The following is a 26,891-nucleotide window of genomic DNA, read 5'->3' as shown; positions in this document are numbered from 1 at the left end:
TGCACTGTATAGTGGAGGTGTCAGCAGTTCCCACACACTAAACCATTTGCGGTACCAGCTATTCACCAAGTCTGCTACAAAAAGCGAACTGAATCTTGCACGGTTGCCACGTACACAAGATGCTGCACATCATCATTTGTTGCGGACTTACCAACAAGTCCAAAGTTGCATGGGAAACTGGAAACCTCCTGAGAAATAGGGCTGGAATCACAGTGACCACGGTCCAATACCCGTTATAATGAGCCAAGATCCAGCACCTGAAGCACTTCTTCACATTGTGTCATGCTCATGCAAGCTGAAGTGTGGCGGAGTGTGCTCCTGCAGAAAAGCGGGTTTGAAATGTTCTTCAATTTGCAAGAAATGTATTGGGGTCAACTGTGAAAACGTGCCAAAATTTATATTTCAAAACAGTGAAGATGATGCTACGGAGGATGTTGAGGAAACTGCTGACGAAATCAACGAACTTGCTGAGGGTGACTCGCTGTTTAAAGAAGTCAACCTGAGATCAACTCTATGTACAGACCCGTAACTCAAGATATTTCTGGTGACACTGAGGAACCTGGCCCATCAAAACGTTGGAAGTGGTGCTCATATCTGCCTCAAGTGCGCTAAAGTGCGATATTACAAGTATTGCACACCCAGAACTGTCAACATTTTTTACTAACTGACAATGCATTTTAATTGTAATAAAGCTACTTATTTTTAATGTCAACTGTGTGGCTTTTAAACACAAGAATAATTACCTACCTAATTAGGTTGCCTATTGCAGCTAATAATAGTTCAGATTCCTGAAACAATTTATTTTGTGTGTGTGTGTGTGTGTGTGTGTGTGTGTGTGAATGGTGTATTTTTATATTTATAGTTTTACAAATTCCAGGACTGAGGTGGCCCATACTGAACTTCAGGTAGTGATGTAAGAATCACAATAGTTGGGTGCCCAGCAATCCTCATGCATACAGATAAACTGAATACCTGAAAGTGAGGTGGTAAATTCCAACATATAACATGATGTATAATGTATCTATACTACCCAAACAGAAACTGAAAAAATAGTGTTCAAAAATAAGGTATCTTGCCACTATGGTCAAAATTTGAAAAATTGGTATTTTTTGTGGCGCTGTAGCGCCTTAGATATTGGGAGTAGAAAAAAAATGGCAAGAATCAAATTTGTAGAGAATTTTGTGCTCTTTGAAAAAGAAAATAGACGTTAAAAAAAAAAAAAAACAGAGATTTTGAAAAAATTGAAAAAAAAGTCAAAATTTTCCAAGTTTCTTGACTGCAGAGAGTTTTCCCAAGAGAAATTTTGTTGGCAAAACTCGGTTTCTTAATCTTACCCATCATATGAACGAGTTGAATAAATAAACTCTTCTACCCCACCTTTTGCAAGGTATATCTGCTATTTGACTGGACTACTATAAGAGTTGCTGTCCTGTGTTGCACTATTTTTCCAAATTGGTAGCTACATGCTGCTCATTGTGTGTTTACAGAAATGAATGTTCAGTGAATTAAAAAAGTAAAACTGACAGTGTTACAGTAAATTATTACTAACTCTTTAAAGAACCTAATAATCGGAAGATGAAAATCTACGAGATTTATGAAGAACCAAAACTGGGCGACAACTTTACAATCGACTCCACACTATGGCTGACACAAACGCAGGATGCTGTGACACTCACGGAAGACAGCATTGAGTCTTGCAGCGACGGCAGACCTGCTCCGGCCCCACAGGCTCGCACCACTCTGAGAAGGCGTCCGACCGTACCGCAGGTGTGCGTCACGAGCTGACGCCGGAGTGCCGTGCCGGCCCCCAAACAGTGGCGGGGAGAGGAGCGCACCGGACGCCAATGTCAGCTGCTTCTGGCGTGCCCGATAAGTGTTGTACGCCCACTGCACTGTCACAGCACACAGAATAAACTGTCTTTCTCCCATGTGCTCTCTCTCTCTCTCTCTCTCTCTCTCTCTCTCTCTCTCTCTCTCTCTCTCACACACACACACACACACACACACACAATTACTCCGCACTACTGCATTCAAGACAAAAATAGATTTAACAGTACAAAAGTTCATCAGAAATATAACACACACGAGGTAAATCATAGACACGAGACAACAACCATCGGGACATTTATGAAATAGTTCGATAACTGTACTGGAATAAGGAACACAGGAAGCTTACTCTACAACAAACTACCCTCCACCATAAGAAAGAACAAAAGCAAATTCAGAAAAGACATTGAAGAATTACTTATAAAAAATATTTTCTACTCTGTTCACGAATACATGAAGCCAAATCTACAATAGTCAATGATATCAGTGTTACTGCAACAGTAACTATGTGCTGGCAGCCGGAGGTGGCGAGGGGACTGAGAGACGAAATTTGTTGTATCCGTGTAATCATATGAATACCTTATATTTTTATCTGTTGATGTAAGCATATTATATACTTCACAACTTAGTAATAGACACATCAAAAAAAGTTTTGCATCACCCTGGTTCCCAGAACTCCTGTGGATATTGTATCACAGACACAGTCTCTTTGACTGTTCAGAGATGTCACTAAACTTGTCCAAAGATGTAAACAACCATCCATAAGCAGTTGGATCCCGTCCTCATTGTTACTCTGGGCCAGAAAGGGCTCTCAACTAGGAAAGTGTCCCGGCATCTCTAAGACAACCAAAGCGATGTTGTTCGGACATGGAGGAGATACAGAGAGCCACGAGCAGTCGATGACATGCCTCACTCAGGCCGCCCGAGGGCTACTTCTGCAGTGGATTACCGCTACCTACGGATTGTGGCTTGGAAGAACCCTTACAGCAACACCGCCATGTTGAATAATCCTTTTTGTGCAGCCACAGGACTTTGTGTTATGACTCAAACTGTGCGCAATGGGATGCATGATGCACAACTTCACTCCCAATGTCTGTGGCGAGGCCCATGTTTGCAACCACGACATCCTGCAACACGGTACTGATCGGCACAACAATATGCACTCAGGATTGGCATCACATTCTCAACACCTATGAGTGTTGCACATGCCTTCAACCAGACAATCATCGCAGAAGTGTTTGGAGGCAACCCGGTCAGGCTGAACGCCTCAGACACACTGTCCAGTGGACAAGGTGGAGGTTCACTGCTGTTTTGGGGTGGCATTATTTGTGGCCGACATACCCTGCTGGTGGTCACAGAAGGCACTGTAAGGGCTGTACGATTTGTGAGTGCCATCATCTGACCGATAGTGCAACCGTATCGGCAGCATACTGGCAAGGCATTCGTCTTCGTGGATGACAATTTGCGACCCCATTGTGCACATCTTGTAAAGAACTTCCTTCAGAATAACGACATCACTCGAAGAGAGTGGCCACCATATTCTCCAGACATGAACCCCATCAAAAATGCCTGGGATGGATTGAAAAGGACTGTTTATGGACAATATGATCCACAAAGCACTCTGAGGGATCTACGCCGAATCGTCGTTGAGGAGTGGACAATCTGGACCAACAGTGCCTTGATGAACTTGTGGATAGTATGCCATGACGAATACAGGCATGCATCAATGCAAGAGGACATGCTACTGGGTATTAGAGCTACCAGTGTGTACAGAAATTTGGACCACCTCCTCGGAAGGTCTCTCTGCATGCTGGTGCATGCAATGTGTGGTTTTCATGAGCAACAAAAAGGGTGGAAATGATGTTTCGTGTTGATCACCATTCCAGTTTTCCGTACAGGTTCCAGAACTCTCGGAACCGAAGTGAGGCAAAACTTTTTTTTTGTATGTGTATAATGTTCCCCTTTCCTTTATTCTTCCCTACAAAATTCTTATATGCTGGTAAGATCTTTTACTCTGTAAATGTATTTAAAGTACTTCTTATAAATTTTATACATGCATTTCAGTTATTTTTTGCAACATCATGGTGTAAATACATTATGATATTTTACAGTCAATGGTTTTCATTTATTACAATTATTAGGGTTTTTAACCTTTGCATAGCTCATAAAATCTCTTCCTCAGTTTTACTGTGTTCACAAATTACAAGAGAGTGGACACCTGTCTAGGCTTTGCACATGTAGCTCTACTATCGTATGTAGCGGTATAAAAACAAACCTTCCTCATGAGTAAGTATATCTTTGGTGAAAATCATATCAAAATTTCCACAGTAGGTCCTGAAACTAGACCACACATACGGACAGGAATTGTGCAAAGGACTTTAATTTATAATATTATACCATGACACCATTATGTTGTACTGTAAGGCATCATGTATACAGTTTGTATATGTATACGTGTATGTAGTCGTCATCGTCGTCGTCTTTTCTTTCCCTCATCGATATCAGAGCATGAGAAATGTTTTGTGTTTGTGTATAGCTATTTGCTGTTGACACCACACATCTACACGGCCATGGCAACACATGATTCCAGGATAGCTAGCTCAATATAGTATAAAGATAATAGGTTTCGATGCAGAATTTTTAAGTGATATTTTATTCTACACTTAATCTTTGAGACTCTAAGAACCAACTACTCTTAATCAGGTCCAAAACTCGACTTGTAACAAGAGCACTTATGATCAGTCTACCACAATATTAATAATATTTATGGCTATATACCAGTACTAGAAAATATCACTGTTCATTAAATAACAAAATATACTAATTAACTTCTTTATATCTTTCCTTTTATTCAATCAAATGCTTTTAAATGTTTATTTCACACCCACAAATCATTCACACCTCTACGTAGAGTGTAAACGTGTGCATGAAAAATAGTACACTGCTTCTGATGATAACCACATATGAGCTTTTCTATTGCTAGGCTACTTTGATCAACAGGATTTATATTGGATTTTGAAACTGATCTTTCTATCCATACTTATGTCCTCCACAATGACCCATCAACAGTGGGATAACAATAAAATTTTCTCTCCTTACGAGATAATTAAAAATTTACGTGAATTATATTTTAGCAAGTTTAAAGCAAACCATCGGCGGCGCGAAAGCAGTCTTGATACTGCAACACACTCGCGACGCTTACTAGCCTGTCATGAAAATGACCTGCATACATCTACAATCAATTCCAAGGTCCTATTTCACCCCACGCGATAGTGTGAAACTGAACTTCGGCAAATCAATTATTTTTCGAATCAGAATCTTAATCACTGATCAAGACACAGACCGTTCATAAACGCACATTTAACACACTTCTTCTAAGAATAAAAGCATGACGTCACATCATCTACATAGTTATTAAAATATTATTCTAAATGACCTCAAACATTTATCGTCTTTATATTTTAACAGTAATCAGAAAAAAATATGATTTATTATCGGAAAATAAAAACATAACAGATCACACAGCGCACGTAACTGAATAACAGCTTTGCACAGCATCGGGACTTAATCACACAAAACTATATAAAGAAATGCCCAAAATCTCAATACCAACTGACAGATGGAAATAAGATATTCAAGACTTCATAGATCAATCCCGACCTGTAATGTTATAACATATATGAAATATGTTGAAAGGCAACTACACTCCTGGAAATAGAAATAAGAACACCATGAATTCATTGTCCCAGGAAGGGGAAACTTTATTGACACATTCCTGGGGTCAGATACATCACATGATCACACTGACAGAACCACAGGCACATAGACACAGGCAACAGAGCATGCACAATGTCGGCACTACTACAGTGTACATCCACCTTTCGCAGCAATGCAGGCTGCTATTCTCCCATGGAGACGATCGTAGAGATGCTGGATGTAGTCCTGTGGAACGGCTTGCCATGCCATTTCCACCTGGCGCCTCAGTTGGACCAGCGTTCGTGCTGGACGTGCAGACCGCGTGAGACGACGCTTCATCCAGTCCCAAACATGCTCAATGGGGGACAGATCCGGAGATCTTGCTGGCCAGGGTAGTTGACTTACACCTTCCAGAGCACGTTGGGTGGCACGGGATACATGCGGACAAGCATTGTCCTGTTGGAACAGCAAGTTCCCTTGCCGGTCTAGGAATGGTAGAACGATGGGTTCGATGACGGTTTGGATGTACCGTGCACTATTCAGTGTCCCCTCGACGATCACCAGATGTGTACGGCCAGTGTAGGAGATCGCTCCCCACACCATGATGCCGGGTGTTGGCCCTGTGTGCCTCGGTCGTATGCAGTCCTGATTGTGGCGCTCACCTGCACGGCGCCAAACACGCATACGACCATCATTGGCACCAAGGCAGAAGCGACTCTCATCGCTGAAGACGACACGTCTCCAGTCATCCCTCCATTCACGCCTGTCGCGACACCACTGGAGGCGGGCTGCACGATGTTGGGGCGTGAGTGGAAGACGGCCTAACGGTGTGCGGGACCGTAGCCCAGCTTCATGGAGACGGTTGCGAATGGTCCTCGCCGATACCCCAGGAGCAACAGTGTCCCTAATTTGCTGGGAAGTGGCGGTGCGGTCCCCTACGGCACTGCGTAGGATCCTACGGTCTTGGCGTGCATCCGTGCGCCGCTGCGGTCCGGTCCCAGGTCGACGGGCACGTGCACGTTCCGCCGACCACTGGCGACATCGATGTACTGTGGAGACCTCACGCCCCACGTGTTGAGCAATTCGGCGGTACGTCCACCCGGCCTCCTGCATGCCCACTATACGCCTTCGCTCAAAGTCCGTCAACTGCACATACGGTTCACGTCCACGCTGTCGCGGCATGCTACCAGTGTTAAAGACTGTAATGGAGCTCCGTATGCCACGGCAAACTGGCTGACACTGACGGCGGCGGTGCACAAATGCTGCGCAGCTAGTGCCATTCGACAGCCAACACCGCGGTTCCTGGTGTGTCCGCTGTGCCGTGCGTATGATCGTTGCTTGTACAGCCCTCTCGCAGTGTCCGGAGCAAGTATGGTGGGTCTGACACACCGGTGTCAATGTGTTCTTTTTTCCATTTCCAGGAGTTTATAATCACTGAGTATATGAAAGGCATTAGGACTATATATGATACCAGTAAGATTCCACAGACATTGTGCAAAAGAACTTGCTCTCCTTCTAGCGGCAGTGGTGCAACAAAGGTACCCAGTGACTGGAAAAAAAGCACAGGTCATTCCTGTTTTCAGTAGGGGTCATGGGGCACATGTAACTAATTATCTGCCTATATTGTTAATGCAAATCTGTTGTAGAATTACTGGACATGCTTTATGCTCAAGACTTATGACTTTTTTTTAGAACAACAATTTCCTCTACAAAAAGATGGACATGACCCTGCGGATACAGCCCCTGCCAAACTCAACTCACTCTGTTCCTTCATGTCATCCAAAGTGTTGCAGACATCACATGCAGGAAGATGATGCATTCCTAGACTACAGGAAGCATCCGACACGGCCTCGCCCTGCCGCTTAGCCCAAAAAAAAACACATCACTCTTAACACAACAAAATCAACAGATGTGTAAGTAATTTCTAGATTAGAAAGAGCAAGTGTGATAGGACTATTATTGTTTAGAGTATACATAACTCATCTAGTAGAAAACATTGGGAGCTCCATATGGCTATTCACAGATGATGCAGTTGTCTACAATAAGTCAACACCAGAAAGCTGTAGCAATTTGCAAAAGCACCTGCAGGAACAGAAGATTTTCTTGGACCACGACCTCACATCCCAAAAGGTTTACCAGCAGCTAGAAGTTTTTAAGCTGATAGAATTTAATGCAACGGTATTTCCTCCTGTGTTTCAAAAAAGTTTTAAGCATATCATTACACTGTTTGTAATGCCTACTTCATAGTTTCTTGTGTATCTCTCGCACTAACCCAACGAGTCAAATGTGACGTGATCGCAGGAGGTCGATTCGACAACCCCTATATTAATCTACTAAACCTCAGCAGCAATACTTTAATCTGCGAATGTAAGACAACACCATATTTTTAGAATGATGAATTTGGGAAAAAACCTCGTCTCATAATGGGGTAGATACGGTACTTGGCACACCCTCACGCTGTGAAGGATGACAGCAGCTGGAGGCATGGAGCTACAAATCAGTGTGGGTGGACCCACCGTGTCCCATAGTGCGTTCCACTTCACGTTCAACTGTTGTTGTTGTCTTCAGTCCTGAGACTGGTTTGATGCAGCTCTCCATGCTACTCTATCCTGTGCAAGCTGCTTCATCTCCCAGTACCTACTGCAACCTACATCCTTCTGAATCTGCTTAGTGTACTCATCTCTCGGTCTCCCTCTACGATTTTTACCCTCCACGCTGCCCTCCAATGCTAAATTTGTGATTCCTTGATGCCTCAAAACATGTCCTACCAACCGATCCCTTCTTCTAATCAAGTTGTGCCACAAACTTCTCTTCTCCCCAATCCTATTCAATACTTTCTCATTAGTTACGTGATCTATCCACCTTATCTTCAGTATTCTTCTGTAGCACCACATTTCGAAAGCTTCTATTCTCTTCTTGTCCAAACTATTTATCGTCCATGTTTCACTTCCATACATGGCTACACTCCAAACAAATACTTTCAGAAACGACTTCCTGATACATAAATCTATATTCGATGTTAACAAATTTCTCTTCTTCAGAAACGCTTTCCTTGCATTGCCAGTCTACATTTTATATCTTCTCTACTTCGACCATCATCAGTTATTTTACTTCCTAAATAGCAAAACTCCTTTACTACTTTAAGTGTCTCATTTCCTAATCTAATTCCCTCAGCATCACGTTCAACTACGATGTCTAAAATGGTGAGTTCACGATTCTCCCGACAAATTTTTGAGATCTCAAGGGTAAGTAAAAACATAAATTGACAAAAAATACAAGGACTTTTGTATTTCTCCGCTGTGTGAGCACAAATCAAGTACTAACATCAAAATCTTTTGTAATCAAATGTTTTTAGATGGAGAGAGCAAGTTAAATGGTATCTGTGTTTCAGTAAGTCCACTGTTGTTATTTTATTTCAATAAAACAAAACACTTTTAGTGACAAAAATAAGCACTTCCTTGGAGTCGCAAGACAGATTTAACTCGAAAGAAAAAAGTAGGCCTCTTGAAAGAGGTGTATAAGGCAGAGTTGTGCAAACCAACACTATAGGTGAGCACCAACAAAACGTTGGTTCTACTATGTTTGTTATTGTCTGTCTGCAAAAACCATCAGCAACTGGCACACTTCTTTTTTCTTCTTATCGTCCTTACTTTCTAATATATAAATTATTTTCGAAGTGTAGTAGAATAAATGTCTATAAAACTCTGCACTGTACAGTGTACTTGCGGTGAGACAGTTGCAATTCCTGAGATACATCGCCCGTGGCCTCTGCCCTGCCGAGGAGCACCACGGTCCTGCATACTTTGCACCTTCTCTGAGGCCACTTAGACAATTTTGTGGGTGGAATTAATTTTGGAAAATGTCTTCCGCTTAGCCTGTTGATGGGTGAACTATTCTGAGAAGTGCACAAGTCTAAGAGGCCACCTTTGTGAACCAAGTTATATGCTAACTCTGTAATGTATTCAACCAGATGTTTGCTTGTATTTCGCGATGTTTTGTACAAAATGTATGAATTTACAGTCATGAGCATGAAAATGTGAAAGAAAACTTTTTTTCCACCACTTTCTTTGTTTTCGTTCAAAAGGATAGTACGCCATTAGCTGGTCACTATGATCCACACCAGCTTTTTTACTATTGTAGTCCAAAACACAGTCTGGCTTCATTTTTCCACCATTCCAAATTTAGTTTTTACACTGACATTTGTTACCGTCATTTTATGCTTTCAATTTCTGGCCAACAAGATCCCTTGGTAGCCCTTTTCTATTTTTCTGCACAGTACCAACTGCCTTATTTCTTTTCCCCCACAAATAATCCAGTAAATCAGGGCTGGTGTAAAATCGGTCCATGTATAATGTGTGACCTTTATTATGAAACGAATGACACAATCTGTCTACAATGTGTAAAATGCTGTTATCGACATTAGACTGTTTCCCAGAATAAATTTCACAGTTCAGAATGTACCCACTTTCACTTTCACATAGCATAAAAATTTTTATGGCCTATTTATTAGGCTTATTTTTCATATACTCTCTAAAACTCAGTCTACCATGAAAAGGGCAAATTCCTTCATCTATAGTAATATTTTTGCCTGGCTTGTAAGCTTTTCCACTTTGGGTCATGCATCTGTCTAATATAGGTCTTCCCTTATTAATAAGATCATGACCTACCTAGTTTTTAGGAATATATGTTGCGTTATCTATGAGATGTAACATTCATAGAATTGACAAAAATATCTCTCTTGGCAGACACTTTGCCACAAATGAGGACTGCAACACGGGATTTGTTGACCAGTAGTCAGACAGTTTTGGTTTCTTGACTAAGCACATATGCAAAATAATACCAAAACATTTATACAGTTCACTGAGTTTCACTGTTGTCCACTTACGCCACACTGAGTGAGGCTTCAGTTTTTCTGTAGCACTTAGTGTCTCTATTGTCATTCTACTGTAGCGGTTTGTCTCTTGTTTGATGTCTCACCAGTTCTTCATCGAAAAAGTACGTGAAACAATCAAACACTGAAGAATGTTGGTCAATCCCATCTTGAATTCCACAGGATTCAGAAAAAAACAGGAAGTTGGGGAGTGATTGTATCGTCATCTGTCCACTGGCCAGAAGAATATGGCAAATTGCAATTACCAGTTGCGTTTGTTGTGACACCAATGTCAACAGCCTCATCTTCAGGTCTTCCTGACGGTTCACCACCTGAGGGATCGTTTTCATTGATAAGAAAATTTGTAAAAATTATCTTTTTTTCTGACCAGGAATCAAACCACAGAATTACGGATAATTCGGACAAAAAATAGTTTACCATCACTAATGCCAGAATCTGCAATTTCTTCATCTAATTCTGAACCACTATTGTTCAATAGAAATTCTATTTCTTCATCTCACAAGGCCACGACGAAAATAAAGCGCAAAGATATCAGTCGACAACAGTCTAAAAGTTTCGAACTGGCGCGCTCCTGTTAAGTCGAGCGTAAGCGCAGTAAAGCAAATGACTCAAAATATACTCTTGTACTACTTCCGACAGTGACGTATGCTGCCATCTATAATTTCTTCTCGGTTCTAGGATAACCAGAGAGTACTTTTAAACCTACAGAATAGGAAAGTCACACACCGGGAGTCGTTAACATCGTCGATAATCGGCCGACGTAGGAGCTACGTCGATCGTCTCTAATGTGTCAACATCCAACTTATACCTCTACCGTACAGTCCGACTTACCGACTGCGACAAGGCCGACGACAGCGACCTCCGCTGAGACGTCGAGGGCGGTGCCGGTGCCCTTCTGCAGGACGGTGGCGATGTTGGCGGGCACCAGTACTGCGAGCGCCACGCGGCAGGCGGGTGGCGCGCCCACAAAAGCGGCCACCAGCGCGCCTCCCAGCAGCACCAGGAGGTGCCGTCCGGCGCACAGCAGCCGCTCCACACCGTCACCTGTGTGCCAGCTACACTCTCAGCTCTCACTTTATCAACCTGTGAGTCACAGTTGCTCACCAGCTCTAACTTGCAAGAGGTGAAATGCGGGACAATTCCAGATTAATACAGTGATTACAATATTTGATGCAGAGCAATGCATCTATAAAAATTACACAAAATTTAAAACAAAGTTGAAATACATTTTCACACACTTTATAGGAGTTCTAGGCAACTCCCCTCAGACGCAGAGACAGTATCTGAGTGACAATCTATTTTGTGCCGGACCTCCCGACGCAAGTGTAGTTAGGTCGATGTCGTCGCATCGCCATTGATATGAGGACAGATACAAAATATGACCCCTGTGAGGTGCACATTGTGTGATTAACCAGCTCTGATAACAACAATTAGTTTTACAACTGTTTGTTTTTCAGTGCACAGCATCTCACCAATCACTGAAGTAAAGGTTACCGACGTAATTCGTCGCGAACACTCGGTCAGAGGAAGAATTTAAAAAATTTCCAAGAAGTGTACTTAATTTTAGTCATATGTCAGAAGGATATTGAAAAGTAATTCACACACAGAAAAGCTCGTTCGAGACTGAAACACTCATAAAAGTTAAAGTTGTATTCTATTTCTCTACCCGTACTCCACGAACCACCTGAGTCTGTCTGGCAGAGGATACTCACTGACACCCAGATCCCTGTGCCACCCACGAATGGTGTGTACAAAGAATAACCGATAGTAAAGCTCCGTCTTAAGTTCTAATTTCTCTCATTTACTCGTTGTGGTCAGCTTGCGAGAAATATATGTCAGGGAGTAATATGTTGCCCGACTCCTCTCCGAATGCACTCTCTCAAAACGTGGACAGTAAAAACTCTCCACGATGCACGGTGCCTCTCTCGTAGCACCTGCTACTGGACTTTGTGGAATATCTTTTAACGCTCTTGTGCTGACAAAACGATCCCGTAACTTAACCTGCCACTTTTCGTTAGTTCTCGCATATCTCTTCTATTGATATGACCTGGCAAGGATACCGGAGCAAGAATCGAGTACTCGAGAATTGGCCGAACGAGTGCTTTTAAAGCCACTAATTTTGTGGATGATTTAATTTTTTTTAAATTATTTCTGCGAAATTAAGTCTGTCATTTGCTTTTCCTACTGTTCGTACTATGTGGCCACTCCACTTTAGGTTACTCCAGACGGTTACTAATAGGTGATTTAGAGTAGTTACCGGTGTCCAAAACCTCGGCTCAGCGTGTCCGACTGCCATGCAGTGGACAGATTTGATTCCCAGGCGTGTTGGAGATTTTTCTCTGCTCAGGGACTGGGTGTTGTTGTTGTTATCATTTCATCCTCACTGACACACAAGTCACTCGATGTGGCATCAACTCTAAAGACTTGCAACTCAGTGGTCGAACATCCTCGGGTGGGGACCCCCAGCCACCAATGCCGTACAATCTTTTCTTTTCATTTTTCAGTAGTTACTGGTTCCAGTGATTTATCACCAATGGTATCAACCTTTTTATGTATACACCTACACACATACTCCACAAACTACTGTATGGTGCATGGCAGAATGTATCCTGTACTTCTACTGCTCATTTCCCTTCCTGTTCCACTCGCAAATAGAACGAGAGAAAAAAAATACTATCTATACGGCTCCATACGAGCCCTAATAACTCTTAACTTGGCGACCCTTATGAAAAATGTATGTTGGAGGCAGTAGAATCGTTCTGCAGTCAGCTTCAAATGCTGGTTCTCTTCATTTCCTGAACACTGTTCCTCGAAGAGTGCCGCCTACTCTCCAGGGATTCCCATTTGAGTTCATGAAGCTCTCTGCAATACTTGCGTGTTGTTCAAACTGGTGACAAATCTAGCAGCCTGCCTCCGAACTGATTCGATGTCTTCCTTTAATCTGACTCTCTGGTGCTCCCAGACAGTCTAACAGTACTCAAGAGTAAGTTTGCACTAGTGTGCTACATGCTGTCTCCTTTACAGGTGAACCACACTTTCTTAAAATTCTCTCAACGAACCATAGTTGACTGTCACCTTATCTACAACAATCCTTCATTCCATTCCATTCCATATCGTTTTGCAACGTTGTGTCACAGGTATTTAATTGACATAGTTGCATCAAGCAGCCCACTACAAATTCTGCATTTGAATATTACATGTTTGTTTTTCCTACTCATCTGTGTTAACTTACTTTTTCCCACATTTAGAGCTAGCCGCCATTCATCACATCAACTGGAAATTTTGTCTCGTATCTTACTACAGTCACTCAACTCCGACACCTTCCCGTACACCGCAGCATCATTTGAAAAAAACTTTCGGTGAGTTATGCTGAAGTTATGCAATTACACACGAAGCCTCTCCTGTATCTCATATTCAAATGTTGCGACGGTTAACCCTCACTTTTGTGGAAAACTGCTTCGCCGCTAAAAACAAGATATGCCGCAAATGTTTCTTTGTCCGTGGCTTCCAGCACTGATGCAGCAAAATTTAGACATTTTATGTAGTCTTCTTGTTTCAATTACTGAAAAATTATGTAAGGCTGCAATTAAGTTTAATTTTGAGAAAACACCGTGCCATTTATAAAAGGGGCGTTAAATAAGAAATGCGACCCATTTCTTTTCTGGGTCAATTTCAGGTAAAACAAATCGGAGTTTGTCGTGGGACGTCATGGAATATCCCCCCTCCCCTTCGGCCGTTACAATTTCACGACATTTCGACACTACACGCGGCATTCAAAATGGCACCCATAACAGAGGTGCGATGCAAGCTGAGAGCTCCGTCGGTTTTTTTTTTTTTTTTATTTTTTTGTGGATAATTAGAGATTCGCAGATATTCGTAAGTGCTAGCAGACTGTCTACAGAGACTTAGCAGTTAAGAAAGCACAGCGAGTGACCGTGCGAGCTGTTATCCCAACAAGGTCGCGCAAACCTGTCCAATCTCCCACATGCCAGCTGGCCGCACACAGCTGTGCTTCCTGCAGTGTTGGAACTTGCGGACACACAAACATCTCACTGCACAACTGAACACCTCTGTCAGTAGTGCTGACACACTCGTCCACTGGTCGGGGTACTCACACGTGTGCGTCCGTCGTCGTCTAACAGAAGACCGTAAAGAGCGACGGAGGACCACGTGTGCAGAACTGCTCGTGCGTTACGGGGCAGACTGTGAAAAATTTTTGTCGACCGTCGCCACAGCTGATTGAGCACGGGTTCGTCACTTTGAACCGGAAACAAAACAGCAACACGTGGAGCGCTGGCTCACCAACTGTGAAGAATAAGTTCAAAGTCACAGCCTCACTCAGTGAAGCCACGACAATAGTATTTTGGGACTCTGACGGGGTCATTCAGTTCGACGTGCTCCCTCATGGTACAACGATCGACTGTGAAGTGTACTGTGCTACCCTCAGAAATTCGAGGTACCACTTCAGCTCGCCAATGTCCGGGAAGAACGGCAAATCCTGTCGCCGTAACCTTCACGACCGGGGCTCCGAACGGTGTATTCCTACGGGATAACACGAGGCACCACACTTTAGTTCACATTGCAGGTGCCCTGAGGGCTGTACAGATCCCGGACTGGCCCGCCCGGTTGCCCGAGTTTTCGGCCACGGGGTACGTCTGGAATCCGATGGGAAGTCTTACACTTCCGTGCTAGTGTCAGACGGCCATCTTAGTAAAAAGCACACTACGGTTTTCAGGCGTAGCAACTAATTGCTCAAAATAACATTCAGAGGTCGTGTGCTTTCACGTCACGAGAAACACAAAGAGAATATTTGCAGCAGTGGGACACGCCTCTTACTGACGATAATGGATATCAGTTCCAAAAAAAATGAAAGTATTACATCTCTAACAAAGTGATATAGCAATATTTTTCGTGTGACTCCCCAACAGTTTTTTATTTATTTTGATTTAAAAAAGAGGTAATTGCACCAAGCCCCCAATTTGTCAGTTTAATGCGGACACGGCACTGCAAAGAAAACTGAGAAACACGATTAATCTGAGACATTCACATTTTTCTCGTTAAGTGCTACTTCTTGTATTCACATATTCTGCACGTCACATGTGAAAGATCACTGCATTAATTATGCATTAAAATGGATTGGAGATTATCAATCTTTAGCTTCTAGAGAAGAGACTAGGTGAATATCAGAAAATCTGCCACAGGTATGTTAAGATGGTGGAGTACCCACATTTACCTGATAATGGAGTGGGAAACAAAGGAATAATATTTTGGCGATGCCCAAATAGTTGGACTAGTGCATCATTTGTTTTCCCACAGTAAAGCATTAGTCACATGCACAACAGTGAATTTAAAATGAAAATAATCATACCAAAATACTGCAGGCTTCATTCCTTATTCTAAAAAAAACACACACACACACACACACACACACACACACACACACACACAAGCGTATGCCTTGTTAGGTGCCTCAAATTTGATGTTTCTTCTGCATGTGTGCGGGGTTTCGAACAGTTCTGAAAGAAGGTAGAGCTGTTGTGTATCATCAAAATGGCGTCTACATATGACTCTCATTACAAGTGACTCATTACAAGCAGCATGCATAATTCAAATTTTAATTGTAGAAAAAGAAAACTTGTTGACTATCCACAAATGTTAGCGTCCAGTGTGTGCTAATAATGGAGTTAATAGTAGTACTGTGGGGTGATGAGTAGTGTAGAAGCGCCAGGAAGTGGCCTGGCCACATTCTAGACATCAAATACGATACAGCAGTACCTGTGGTATTCTGACGACGATGCAATGTGGCGACCACAGCTGTTACAATTATCATCATTCCATTTTACAGCTGATGGAAGTCATCATTCGCAATTGCGAATTCATCTGATGTGTTCTAGACATCGTGCCCGGTGAGCGTGCATATGCCGCTATTTGTGCAGGCTGGCACATCACAGCTCGACAATTTGTTCTACAGCTATTGGTGAGCACTGGAATGTGTGTATGATGACTGAAAACCTCAAATGCTCTAAGATGTGTTCCACGAAAAGACGAAAATAAAAAGAATTTGAAGTGAACTGATGGAGCAGTTTGACATCAATGGAGTGGCCTTTCTGTTACATACCATTACAGGTGACAAAACCCGCGTGCGTAACAGCTGGAAGCGGAGTGGAGTAGCAGCACCCACAATCACAAAAAGAAGAAGATTTTCAAGGCAGTTCCCTCTGCTGGCAACGCCACGGTGACAGTGTTCTTGGGCAGTGAACGTGTCATTCTCTTACCAAAAGTGAACCATTAATTCAGAGGCATATCTGAAGAACACAGACTAACCTAAGAACTATTTTTGACATGTTCAGACTGACAAGATATCAAAAAAATCTAGCTCCAACAAGATAATTCAAGCCCACACCCAAGTCTCAGACCTTGGCAACACCTCAGCAAATTGGGTCGGACATCACTGCCTCATGCATCCTGTAGTCCAAACCTGATGCTCTTTGATTCTTGTCTTTTTGGGGCACTTAACGATTCTCTATGTGGAGCAAACTTCAATGACGATGACAGCCAAATTTCTATAGTGGAAAGATGGCTATGAGTAGAGGACAAGCTCTTTTGCCGAACGGGAATAAATACTTTTACACAACTCTGGCATAAGGCCATAGAATGTCATGGAGACTAGATAGAAAAATGGTATCTGTACATGAAATGTTGATATTCTGGTGGAAAAAGTGGTAGATTATTTATTAACACACCTTTGTGCAAATATTTAACTCACACCTAAGTAACTGGGAGCTTGCCGCCTGTAGTGTTTCGTGAAAACATCCAAACACACCACTGGAAAGTTGTCAACAATAGATGCTCATAAGTAAAGTGAATAAGGATAAATGTAGTGGGAAACTGTGTTTTCCATTGTTGTATGTAGTGAATGAGGAGCAGTGCTGGAGTTGTGAGATGGGGACCAGTAAAACTGGTATTACAACCACTGGTCATCCGAGTCATTTGTACCACAGTGCAGCAACCACCTGAATCTGAGAGCCGCGGAGTAAACGACGCAAAAACATGGGCGTAATGAACAATGGAAGAGTGGTAGTTGATTTTCTGGTTTTTTCTCTCAGTCCTTCAGTACGGACGTGTGGTGTTACCATAGCAATTGTTAGTTCTGTTGAGAAAAGTAATAATGAAAATGCTGGGCAAAACATGCCCTTGTTTGTGAGAAGTGTTGCTATTTATTTAGTAGCACAATAGAGAGAACTTGCAGAAGCATTCCAAGGATCTTCACCGTAGTTGAATTGGCAGGGAGGTGGCGGGGAAGGATCCGGACCTCTCTGAGAAGAAAGGATATAGGCAATACTACTGGCAGTGTACTGGGGTCGGCAAACTACTGCCCTGTTATATCGGAGAGGGACGCAACTTCCCGCTAGTTCCGGTATAAGACCCACCACAAATCTTACAAAATAAAGAACAGCAGGAAAAGAAGGAAAAATACACCCCACACCCTAGGTGGGACAGGAACTGCAGATAGCCACCACCTACCTGCATCCCCAGCAAGGCTGGTGACCCAGCCGAGTCGGGTGTCCAGCTCGGAGCGCGTGTTCTCCACCAGTCGCAGCAAGTAGTCCACCGTCTCGTTGATCTTGCGCAGCCGCTCCAGTGAGTGCCGGTACTGACGTGCCGCCGACCGCTGGTAGTCCAGCACCTCACGCGTGCTCCGCTCTGACACACATTGTACCTCGTATGCATATTTGCGTGTAGAAGAAGTGCATCCAGGATGCAGGACACTGTATGTACGTATTACATAATACGTAGGGAGTCACATACCACATGTACCCCCTTTTATGTAAGAGACAATGAAATGGGATTGTTGGCAAATCGTAGTGGACAGAGGAACACAATTTTGTAGTATGCTTAATACAGTCAACTGTCTTCACTCTCTTACCAATCAAGATATAGAACAAACAATTTTTTTACAAAGTGATATACTATTCTTTTGACGGCATTCTAAAGGTCTCTAAAAGACAAGTACAGCATTGTAATGCTCTGTCCGTGTTGTACACTGACGGTGACAGGACGGAAAGAGTGAAACAGAATGCTGGCACACAGCCTACCTCTCCCAAATAACACTAAGGGGGTCCCTATCCGACAGACGTATCACTGTCGACAGTGTCACGTATGCAGTCTCATTTCACGAGCTGCTGCAAAAAGATTTGGAATTTCATCCGGGACATTGGTGCAAAAACTTGTCAGCTTCCCTCAGAATCAACTACTGCCACCACACAGGTCTGTGTTGGCAACCTTGGTGATGAGGTGGGTACAGTTTTCCTAATCCCTTTTTACTATGCTAAAATTTCCAACAATCATAGCTGACCCTGTATCTACGTCATATAAAGCAATGCCGAGAGAAAATATTTTTTTATATTAATAGTGGAGGGCCTGTCTCCTTGCTGCATATAGTGATGGAATCTGGCACTTGGCAGGGTTTACACTTCAGTAGAAGATTCTGATCGCCTCACTTTAAGTTTAGCACATTTCTCGTATACTTCTGTGAAAAGTTTCAACATCGAAATTAAGAATGTGTTATATCACTTTACTCATCTTTTCAGGAGTTTTGAAATATCATTAAAGTACATCATTCCATATATAAAAAAATACTTGTTTTAGTATCTTCTTTGATACAAGAGTTAAGAGTATTTCTCATGAAACAAAATTAAGTACCCCTGACTACTATCACTTACAACAGTTTCTTGAACTGTCATCAGATAAAAGTAGTGCAAATTTTAGATGATAAGCCGTGTATATCTAAGATTCTTTGGGAAGTAGGGGGAGGGCTTTGGTTGGAGAAGGTGAAGGAAATTAGATGCGTGTCTCAATAATGGTTACTATCTTAACACTGAGATGGGTGGAGGCAAATCAGCTGGAAAGAAAAAGAGAGTAAGTAACCGAGAAACATATTCTTCAGTTAGAAAATCTTATAACAATTCTTCCAAGAAACAGCTACACTTGACACTCCAATATTGGGACACATACAGCTGTCACAGAAAGTCAAATTACACTAACAAAAATCAGAACATTTCCTACCTCTAAATATCGTATGAAAACAAATACTAAAAGTCTACTTGTTGGACTACTAAAGATCATATAGAAAAATGTTACGGCTTGCACAGAGTACACTGATATACGAGTAAATGTATCGAATGAATTTTCTGCTAAAGTAGAAAATCAAGAAGCACACAAATCAGATAAAATTAGCTCTCCAGCCCCTCCTGTTCATACAAGTAGTACTAAACATCTGTGGACAGATGACTAGTCAGGCATAACAGCAATTTTGTTTACACTGTGGAGAGTTAGCCGCCACTGGATTCCATCATCATTCCGGCAAGAGTAACATTTTCTGTGTGACTTTCTACTGGATTTCCCTTCACACCCCTTAAACATTAACTCTGCACCAAAAAATATGCTATCAGCAGCTTAATATCTGATACATCCTGTATTGCCAGTTGTTTAGGAAGTTTCTAAGTAGCACTAGCTCTAGCTCACACCAGCCTAGTGCTGCAGTAAAGTGCCGTTACGCGCTTCCAAGAGTTCTGCCATTGACTTCTACATGGGAATGGGGTTGTTTTCATAATGGTGGGGCACTTGAATTCATTATAGTTTGGCCACTTACACACACTATTTATCGATTACACAGAGTAGTCGAAACGGTCTGAAAAATTCATAAGGGTGCGGTAAGGAAGTTTGCGCTGAGAAATAATTGCTAAGTAAAAAATATGACACGTTCCACCATTTCTGAGTTATTTTGCATTGACATTAACCAGTCAGATCATTGCAGGTGGAACTTTATGCAGCCAGAGTGCGACAGTGGTGCCGGACGTGTCTGAAGAGTTTGTTTCCCTGCGAATTTCCACAGAAAGATGCACGGTAGGTCGATGACAGAGAGAGGCTTGCCACACACTTCCAACAGCAATGAACATAGTGATATTTGTATTGCACTCTTGTTCAGTTTGCAGAAATGAAACAAAGAAAACGTCTGGCAATACTATTCCTGACAGGCTGCCCGAAATAAAGCGCGCGATGACCTGATTGGCTAACTTCGACGCTAAATGGCTCTGAAACGGCACAATGCATTGAATATTTTTCTTAACAATTATTCCTCAGCACACATCACCCTGTAACACTTTTATAAGATTTTCAGACTATTTTTGCCCACCTTGTACACACAAATCTCCGTGACTAAATCTCTCTACAAGTGAAAACTGCATCAAAATTCCTACAGTAGTTCTTGAGATTAGCCTTTAACACAGAGACAAATTGTGGCAGGTAACTTAAATTTATGTATTTATAGATGAAGACACAATAAGGAGATAAATTAAACAAGCCATAACCAACTAACTGAAAATTGCATAGAATATATATATATATATTAAAAACAAAGATTCCAAGACTTACCAAGCAGGAAAGCGCCGGCAGACAGGCACAATGAACAAAACACACAAACACAGAATTACAAGCTATCGCAACCGATGGTTGCTTCTTCAGAAAGGAGAGGGAAAGACGAAAACCCACATCCTTTTGTCTTTCCCTCTCCTTCCTGAAGAAGCAACCATCGGTTGCGATAGCTTGTAATTCTGTGTGTGTGTGTTTTGTTCATTGTGCCTGTCTGCCGGCACTTTCCCGCTTGGTAAGTCTTGGAATCTTTGTTTTTAATATATTTTTCCCATGTGGAAGTTTCTTTCTATTATATATATATATTTAAATATGTCTGCTTGTGTCTGTGTATGTGCGGATGGATATGTGTGTGTGTGTGCGCGAGTGTACACCTGTCCTTTTTTCCCCCTAAGGGAAGTCTTTCCGCTCCCGGGATTGGAATGACTCCTTACCCTCTCCCTTAAAACCCACATCCTTTCATTTTTCCCTCTCCTTCCCTCTTTCCTGACGAAGCAACTGCCAGTTGCGAAAGCTCGTAATTCTGTGTGTGTGTTTGTGTGTTTTGTTCATGTGCCTGTCTGCCGGCGCTTTCCCGCTTGGTAAGTCTTGGAATCTTTGTTTTTAATATATATATATATATATATATATATATATATATATATATATATATATATATATATATATATATATATGCTTTAAATGCTTTAAATATGACTGCTTGTGTCTGTGTATGTGCGGATCCTCCATCCTTGCTACCTTCCCTGTTTTCCTTTCCCTGTTGCTTCATAACCTGGGTTGTGAGTAACTAAATCCACTTTCCCTTCTTCCCTTTGTTTCCCCTCTCTCCTCCCTGATGAAGGAACATTTACTCCGAAAGCTAGGAACTTAAATTTTCGCTTGTTTTTTGTGTTTCTATCGGCTGTACTGAGCTGAGGTAAGTACTGGCCAGTCCCTCTATCTCTTTGTTAGTAATTGTTTCACATCTTTATATGAGATTTTCCATTAATTAGTTATATATATATAGATAGGCACATGAACAAAACACACACACAGAATTACGAGCTTTCGCAACTGGCAGTTGCTTCGTCAGGAAAGAGGGAAGGAGAGGGAAAAATGAAAGGATGTGGGTTTTAAGGGAGAGGGTAAGGAGTCATTCCAATCCCGGGAGCGGAAAGACTTCCCTTAGGGGAAAAAAAAAGGACAGGTGTACACTCGCGCGCACACACACACACACACACACACACACACACACACACACACACACACACACAAACACACACACACATATCCATCCGCACATACACAGACACAAGCAGACATATTTAAAGGCAAAGAGTAAGGGCAGAGATGTCAGTCGAGGCGGAAGTACAGAGGCAAAGAAGTTGTTGAAAGACAGGTGAGGTATGAGCGGCGGCAACTTGAAATTAGCGGAGGTTGAGGCCTGGCGGATATCGAGAAGAGAGGATATACTGAAGGGCGAGTTCCCATCTCCGTAGTTCGGATAGGTTGGTGTTGGTGGGAAGTATCCAGATAACTCGGACGGTGTAACACTGTGCCAAGATGTGCTGGCCGTGCATCAAGGCATGTTTAGCCACAGGGTGATCCTCATTACCAACAAACACTGTCTGCCTGTGTCCATTAGGCCTAAATATGTCTGCTTGTGTCTGTGTATGTGCGGATGGGTGTGTGTGTGTGTGTGTGTGTGTGTGTGTGTGTGTGTGTGTGTGCGCGCGAGTGTACACCTGTCCTTTTTTTCCCCTAAGGGAAGTCTTTCCGCTCCCGGGATTGGAATGACTCCTTACCTTCTCCCTTAAAACCCACATCCTTTCGTCTTTCCCACTCCTTCCTGAAGAAGCAACCATCGGTTGCGAAAGCTAGCAATTCTGTGTGTGTGTTTGTGTGTCTTGTTCATGTGCCTGTCTGCCGGCGGTTTCCCGCTTGGTAAGTCTTCGAATCTTTGTTTTTATATAGGTTAGGTAAAACCTCACAACAAGAAGCGATAGAGCAATTATATGAAAAGAAGCACAATTAGATGAAAAGAAGCAGAAATTACAAGCATTGGTCAAACGATTTAGAAGATACAAAAGAAGTGAAAATAGAAGGAAACAAAACCAAACATTCAACAGAAACCAAAAGAAATTTTACCAGACAATAGATCACACACACATTAAAATAGACAATCCACCAAACATAACAGACATGCACGGTGGATAGAAGCAGAAACAGACACATACAAGATGATACCACAAATGCCTGAAGTGATAATTTTGCAACATGAAGTCACCAAAGCAATTAATTCTACTCACAATTGGAAAACCCCTGGAAAAGATAAAATAGCAAATTTTTGGCTAAAGAAGTTCACTTCAACACATTCACAGGATGGATATGCGTGTGTGTGTGTGTGTGTGTGTGTGTGTGTGTGTGTGTGTGTGTGTGTGTGTGTGTGTGTGTTCACGCGCGAGTATATATCTATCCTTTTTTTCCCCCTAAGGTAAGTCTTTCCGCGCTCCCAGGATTGGAATGACTCCTTACCCTCTCCCTTAAAACCCACATTCTTTCATCTTTCCTTTTCCTTCCCTCTTCCATGACGAAGCAGCCGCCGGTTGCGAAAGCTCAAATTCTGTGTGTGTGTTTTATTCATTGTGCCTATCTACCGGCGCTTTCCCGCTTGGTAAGTCTTGGAATCTTTGTTTTTAATATAAATTATTTAACAGTTACATTGCAGACCCATACACATTCCCTGATACACTTACACATGGAATAACTCATATGAAACCTAAAGATCAAGCAGACACAGCAAACCCAGCTAAATACCGCCCCATAACATGCCTACCAACAATATACAAAATATTAACTTCAGTCATTACACAGAAATTAATGACACATACAACACAGAACAAAATTATAAATGAAGAACAAAAAGGCTGTTGCAAAGGAGCACGAGGATGTAAAGAGCAACTGATAACAGATGCAGAGGTAACATATCAAGCTAAAACTAAACAAAGGTCGCTACACTACGCATACATTGATTACCGAAAAGCTTTTGATAGTGTACCCCACTCATGGTTACTACAAATATTGGAAATATACAAAGTAGATCCTAAATTGATACAGTTCCTAAAAATAGTAATGAAAAATTGGAAAACCACACTTAATATCCAAACAAATTCAAATAATATCACATCACAGCCAATACAGATTAAGTGTGGAATATACCAAGGAGCCTCATTAAGTCCTTTCTGGTTCTGCCTTGCTCTGAACCCACTATCCAACATGCTAAATAATACAAATTATGGATACAATATTACTGGAACATACCCACACAAAATCACACATTTGCTATACATGGATGATCTAAAACTACTGGCAGCAACAAATCAACAACTCAACCAATTACTAAAGATAACAGAAGTATTCAGCAATGATATAAATATGGCTTTTGGAACAGACAAATGTAAGAAAAATAGCATGGTCAAGGGAAAACACACTAAATAAGAAGATTACATATTGGATAACCACAGTGACTGCATAGAAGCGATGGAAAAAACAGATGCCTATAAATATCTAGGATACAGACAAAAATAGGAATAGATAATACAAATATTAAAGAAGAACTAAAAGAAAAATATAGACAAAGGCTAACAAAAATACTGAAAACAGAATTGACAGCAAGAAACAAAACAAAAGCTATAAATACTTATGCTATACCAATATTGACCTACTCATTTGGAGGAGTGAAATGGAGTAACACAGACCTAGAAGCACTCAATACACTTACACGAGCACAATGCCACAAATATAGAATACATCACATACATTCATTCAGCAACAGAAAGATTCACATTAAGCAGAAAGGAAGGAGGAAGGGGATTTATCGACATAAAAAAACCACATCATGGACAGGTAGACAATTTAAGAAAATTCTTTCTAGAACGAGCAGAAACTAGCAAAATACACAAAGCAATCACTCATATAAATAAATCGGCTAAACCACTGCAATTTCATAACCACTTCTACAACCCTTTAGATCACATAACATCAACAGATACGAAGAAAGTAAATTGGAAAAAGAAAACACTACATGGCAAGCACCCGTATCATCTAACACAGCCACACATCGATCAAGACGCATCCAACACATGGTTAAGAAAAGGCAATATATACAGTGAGACGAAAGGATTCATGATTGCAATACAGGATCAAACAATAAACACCAGACATTACAGCAAGCATATTATTAAAGATCCCAGTACTACAACAGATAAATGCAGACTTTGCAAACAACAAACAGAAACAGTAGATCACATCACAAGCGGATGTACAATACTAGCAAATACAGAATACCCCAGAAGACATGACAATGTAGCAAAAATAATACATCAACAGCTTGCCTTACAACATAAACTTATAGAACAACACATTCCCACATACAAGTATGCACCACAAAATGTACTGGAGAATGATGAATACAAATTGTACTGGAACAGAACCATTATAACAGATAAAACAACAGCACAAAACAAACCTGACATCATACTCACCAATAAAAAGAAGAAATTAACACAACTAATGGAAATATCCATACCCAATACAACAAATACACAAAAGAAAACAGGAGAAAAAAAATGAAAAATACATCCACCTGGCTGAGGAAGTCAAGGATATGTGGCATCAGGATAAAGTTGACATTATACCAATTATACTATCAACTACAGGAGTCATACCACACAATGTCCACCAGTAGATCAATGCAATACAGCTACATCCAAACTTATATATACAACTAAAGAAATCCATAATTATTGATACATGTTCAATTGCCCGAAAGTTCCTAAACGCAATATAACATATACCTTACAGTTAAAAGGAAGTCACGCTTGATCAAGGTCCGCGTCACTTGCTACTTTTGACCAGACATAACATCTGAGATAAAAAAGAAATAATAATAATAATAATAATAATATGGAATAAACTATGTAGAAACTTAAGGCAATCCATCTGCATCACCATTAAAACTGTGTTATAACAGCCTACTCAGGTTTTTATCAGAATGATCTCTGTAGTAGGGTCTTGAGTCCCAGCCACAAGCTGCCAGTAAATGTGTCACAGAGCAGCAGGGCTAGAGGTTTTTGTTGCTTACCGACTTGGGCCCAGACCTCGGCCGCCTGGCGCTGAATGGTGGTCAGGTCAGCCAGCAGCTGCTCGTGGTTGGCACGTTGCTCCGCCGTCTGAGAGTCCAGCTGCTCATTAGCCGCATCTACCGACAGGACGAGTCGTTCGCAAAATACATTCAGAAGCATTCCACCACAATACAACTACCTCCGTACTGTCTATGCCACCTTACGCCGTGTACAAAGGGCACTACCAATACTACTGATCCCCTCCCCCTCTCCCCCCAATAGTGAGCAAGACAAATGACTGCTGGTATGTGGGAGAAGTAATATGTCGTCCAATCGTTCCTGGAATGTAATCTCTCACAATTCTGATAGTGAATCTCACCACAATGCACATCACCTTTCTTCTAACAATGTGCCGTGTGTAGCACTATACTGATTACTCATCCCACTCCTACATCACCACTGGCGATTGCGGTTTGTCCCTCTGGACAGTGACAGCCAGCAATGCCACCAACAAGGAAGTCAACATTCAGCAGCCGGACCACAAGTGGAGGCTGGCTCTGTTGTTACTCAGCTGTAGCTGACCGCAAGTGCAGAGTTATTGTGGACCTGTTAGAGATAGTGAGTGGAATTTCGAGAAAGGTGGATGTCAATCTGAGGTCAGGTCACGAGTTGAGAGTGGCTCGTTTACGTGCTCCGAGTTATTGTGAGTCTCTTGGAATGAGTATTTTTGGAGGTACAGTAACCTGGGCTGATGAATTTGCTCATGTGTGTACATTCCATCTACATCCAATATCAGGAATTACATTGTTGCCATGATGTGCACATATTTGATTATGACAATTAATCTTCAACGTGAACAGGTATCACATAGATACAGTACCACAATTGGTTAAGAATTATCCAGTGTGTTGATGTAGTGTGTAACAATTAATTGCATCTACTGG

General features: G+C 41.9%; 1 protein-coding gene across 5 annotated transcripts in view; it reads right to left on the bottom strand.

Annotated features, from left to right (window-relative positions):
• Positions 1-26,891, bottom strand: part of LOC126295433 (protein brambleberry-like) — a 200,612-nt gene that overhangs the window by 76,830 nt on the left and 96,891 nt on the right. For all 5 annotated transcript variants that reach the window (XM_049987919.1, XM_049987920.1, XM_049987921.1 and 2 more), the window contains 4 exons: positions 25,968-26,084; positions 17,939-18,118; positions 11,246-11,458; positions 1,677-1,892 (listed from right to left, as the gene is read on the bottom strand). In XM_049987919.1, the coding sequence (XP_049843876.1) occupies positions 1,677-1,892; positions 11,246-11,458; positions 17,939-18,118; positions 25,968-26,084 (726 nt within the window). The remainder of the gene's footprint in view (positions 1-1,676; positions 1,893-11,245; positions 11,459-17,938; positions 18,119-25,967; positions 26,085-26,891) is intronic.

This window comes from Schistocerca gregaria, chromosome 11 (assembly GCF_023897955.1).
Source record: "Schistocerca gregaria isolate iqSchGreg1 chromosome 11, iqSchGreg1.2, whole genome shotgun sequence".
NCBI lineage: Eukaryota > Metazoa > Arthropoda > Insecta > Orthoptera > Acrididae > Schistocerca > Schistocerca gregaria.
This window is presented reverse-complemented; position numbering and strand designations above follow the sequence as displayed.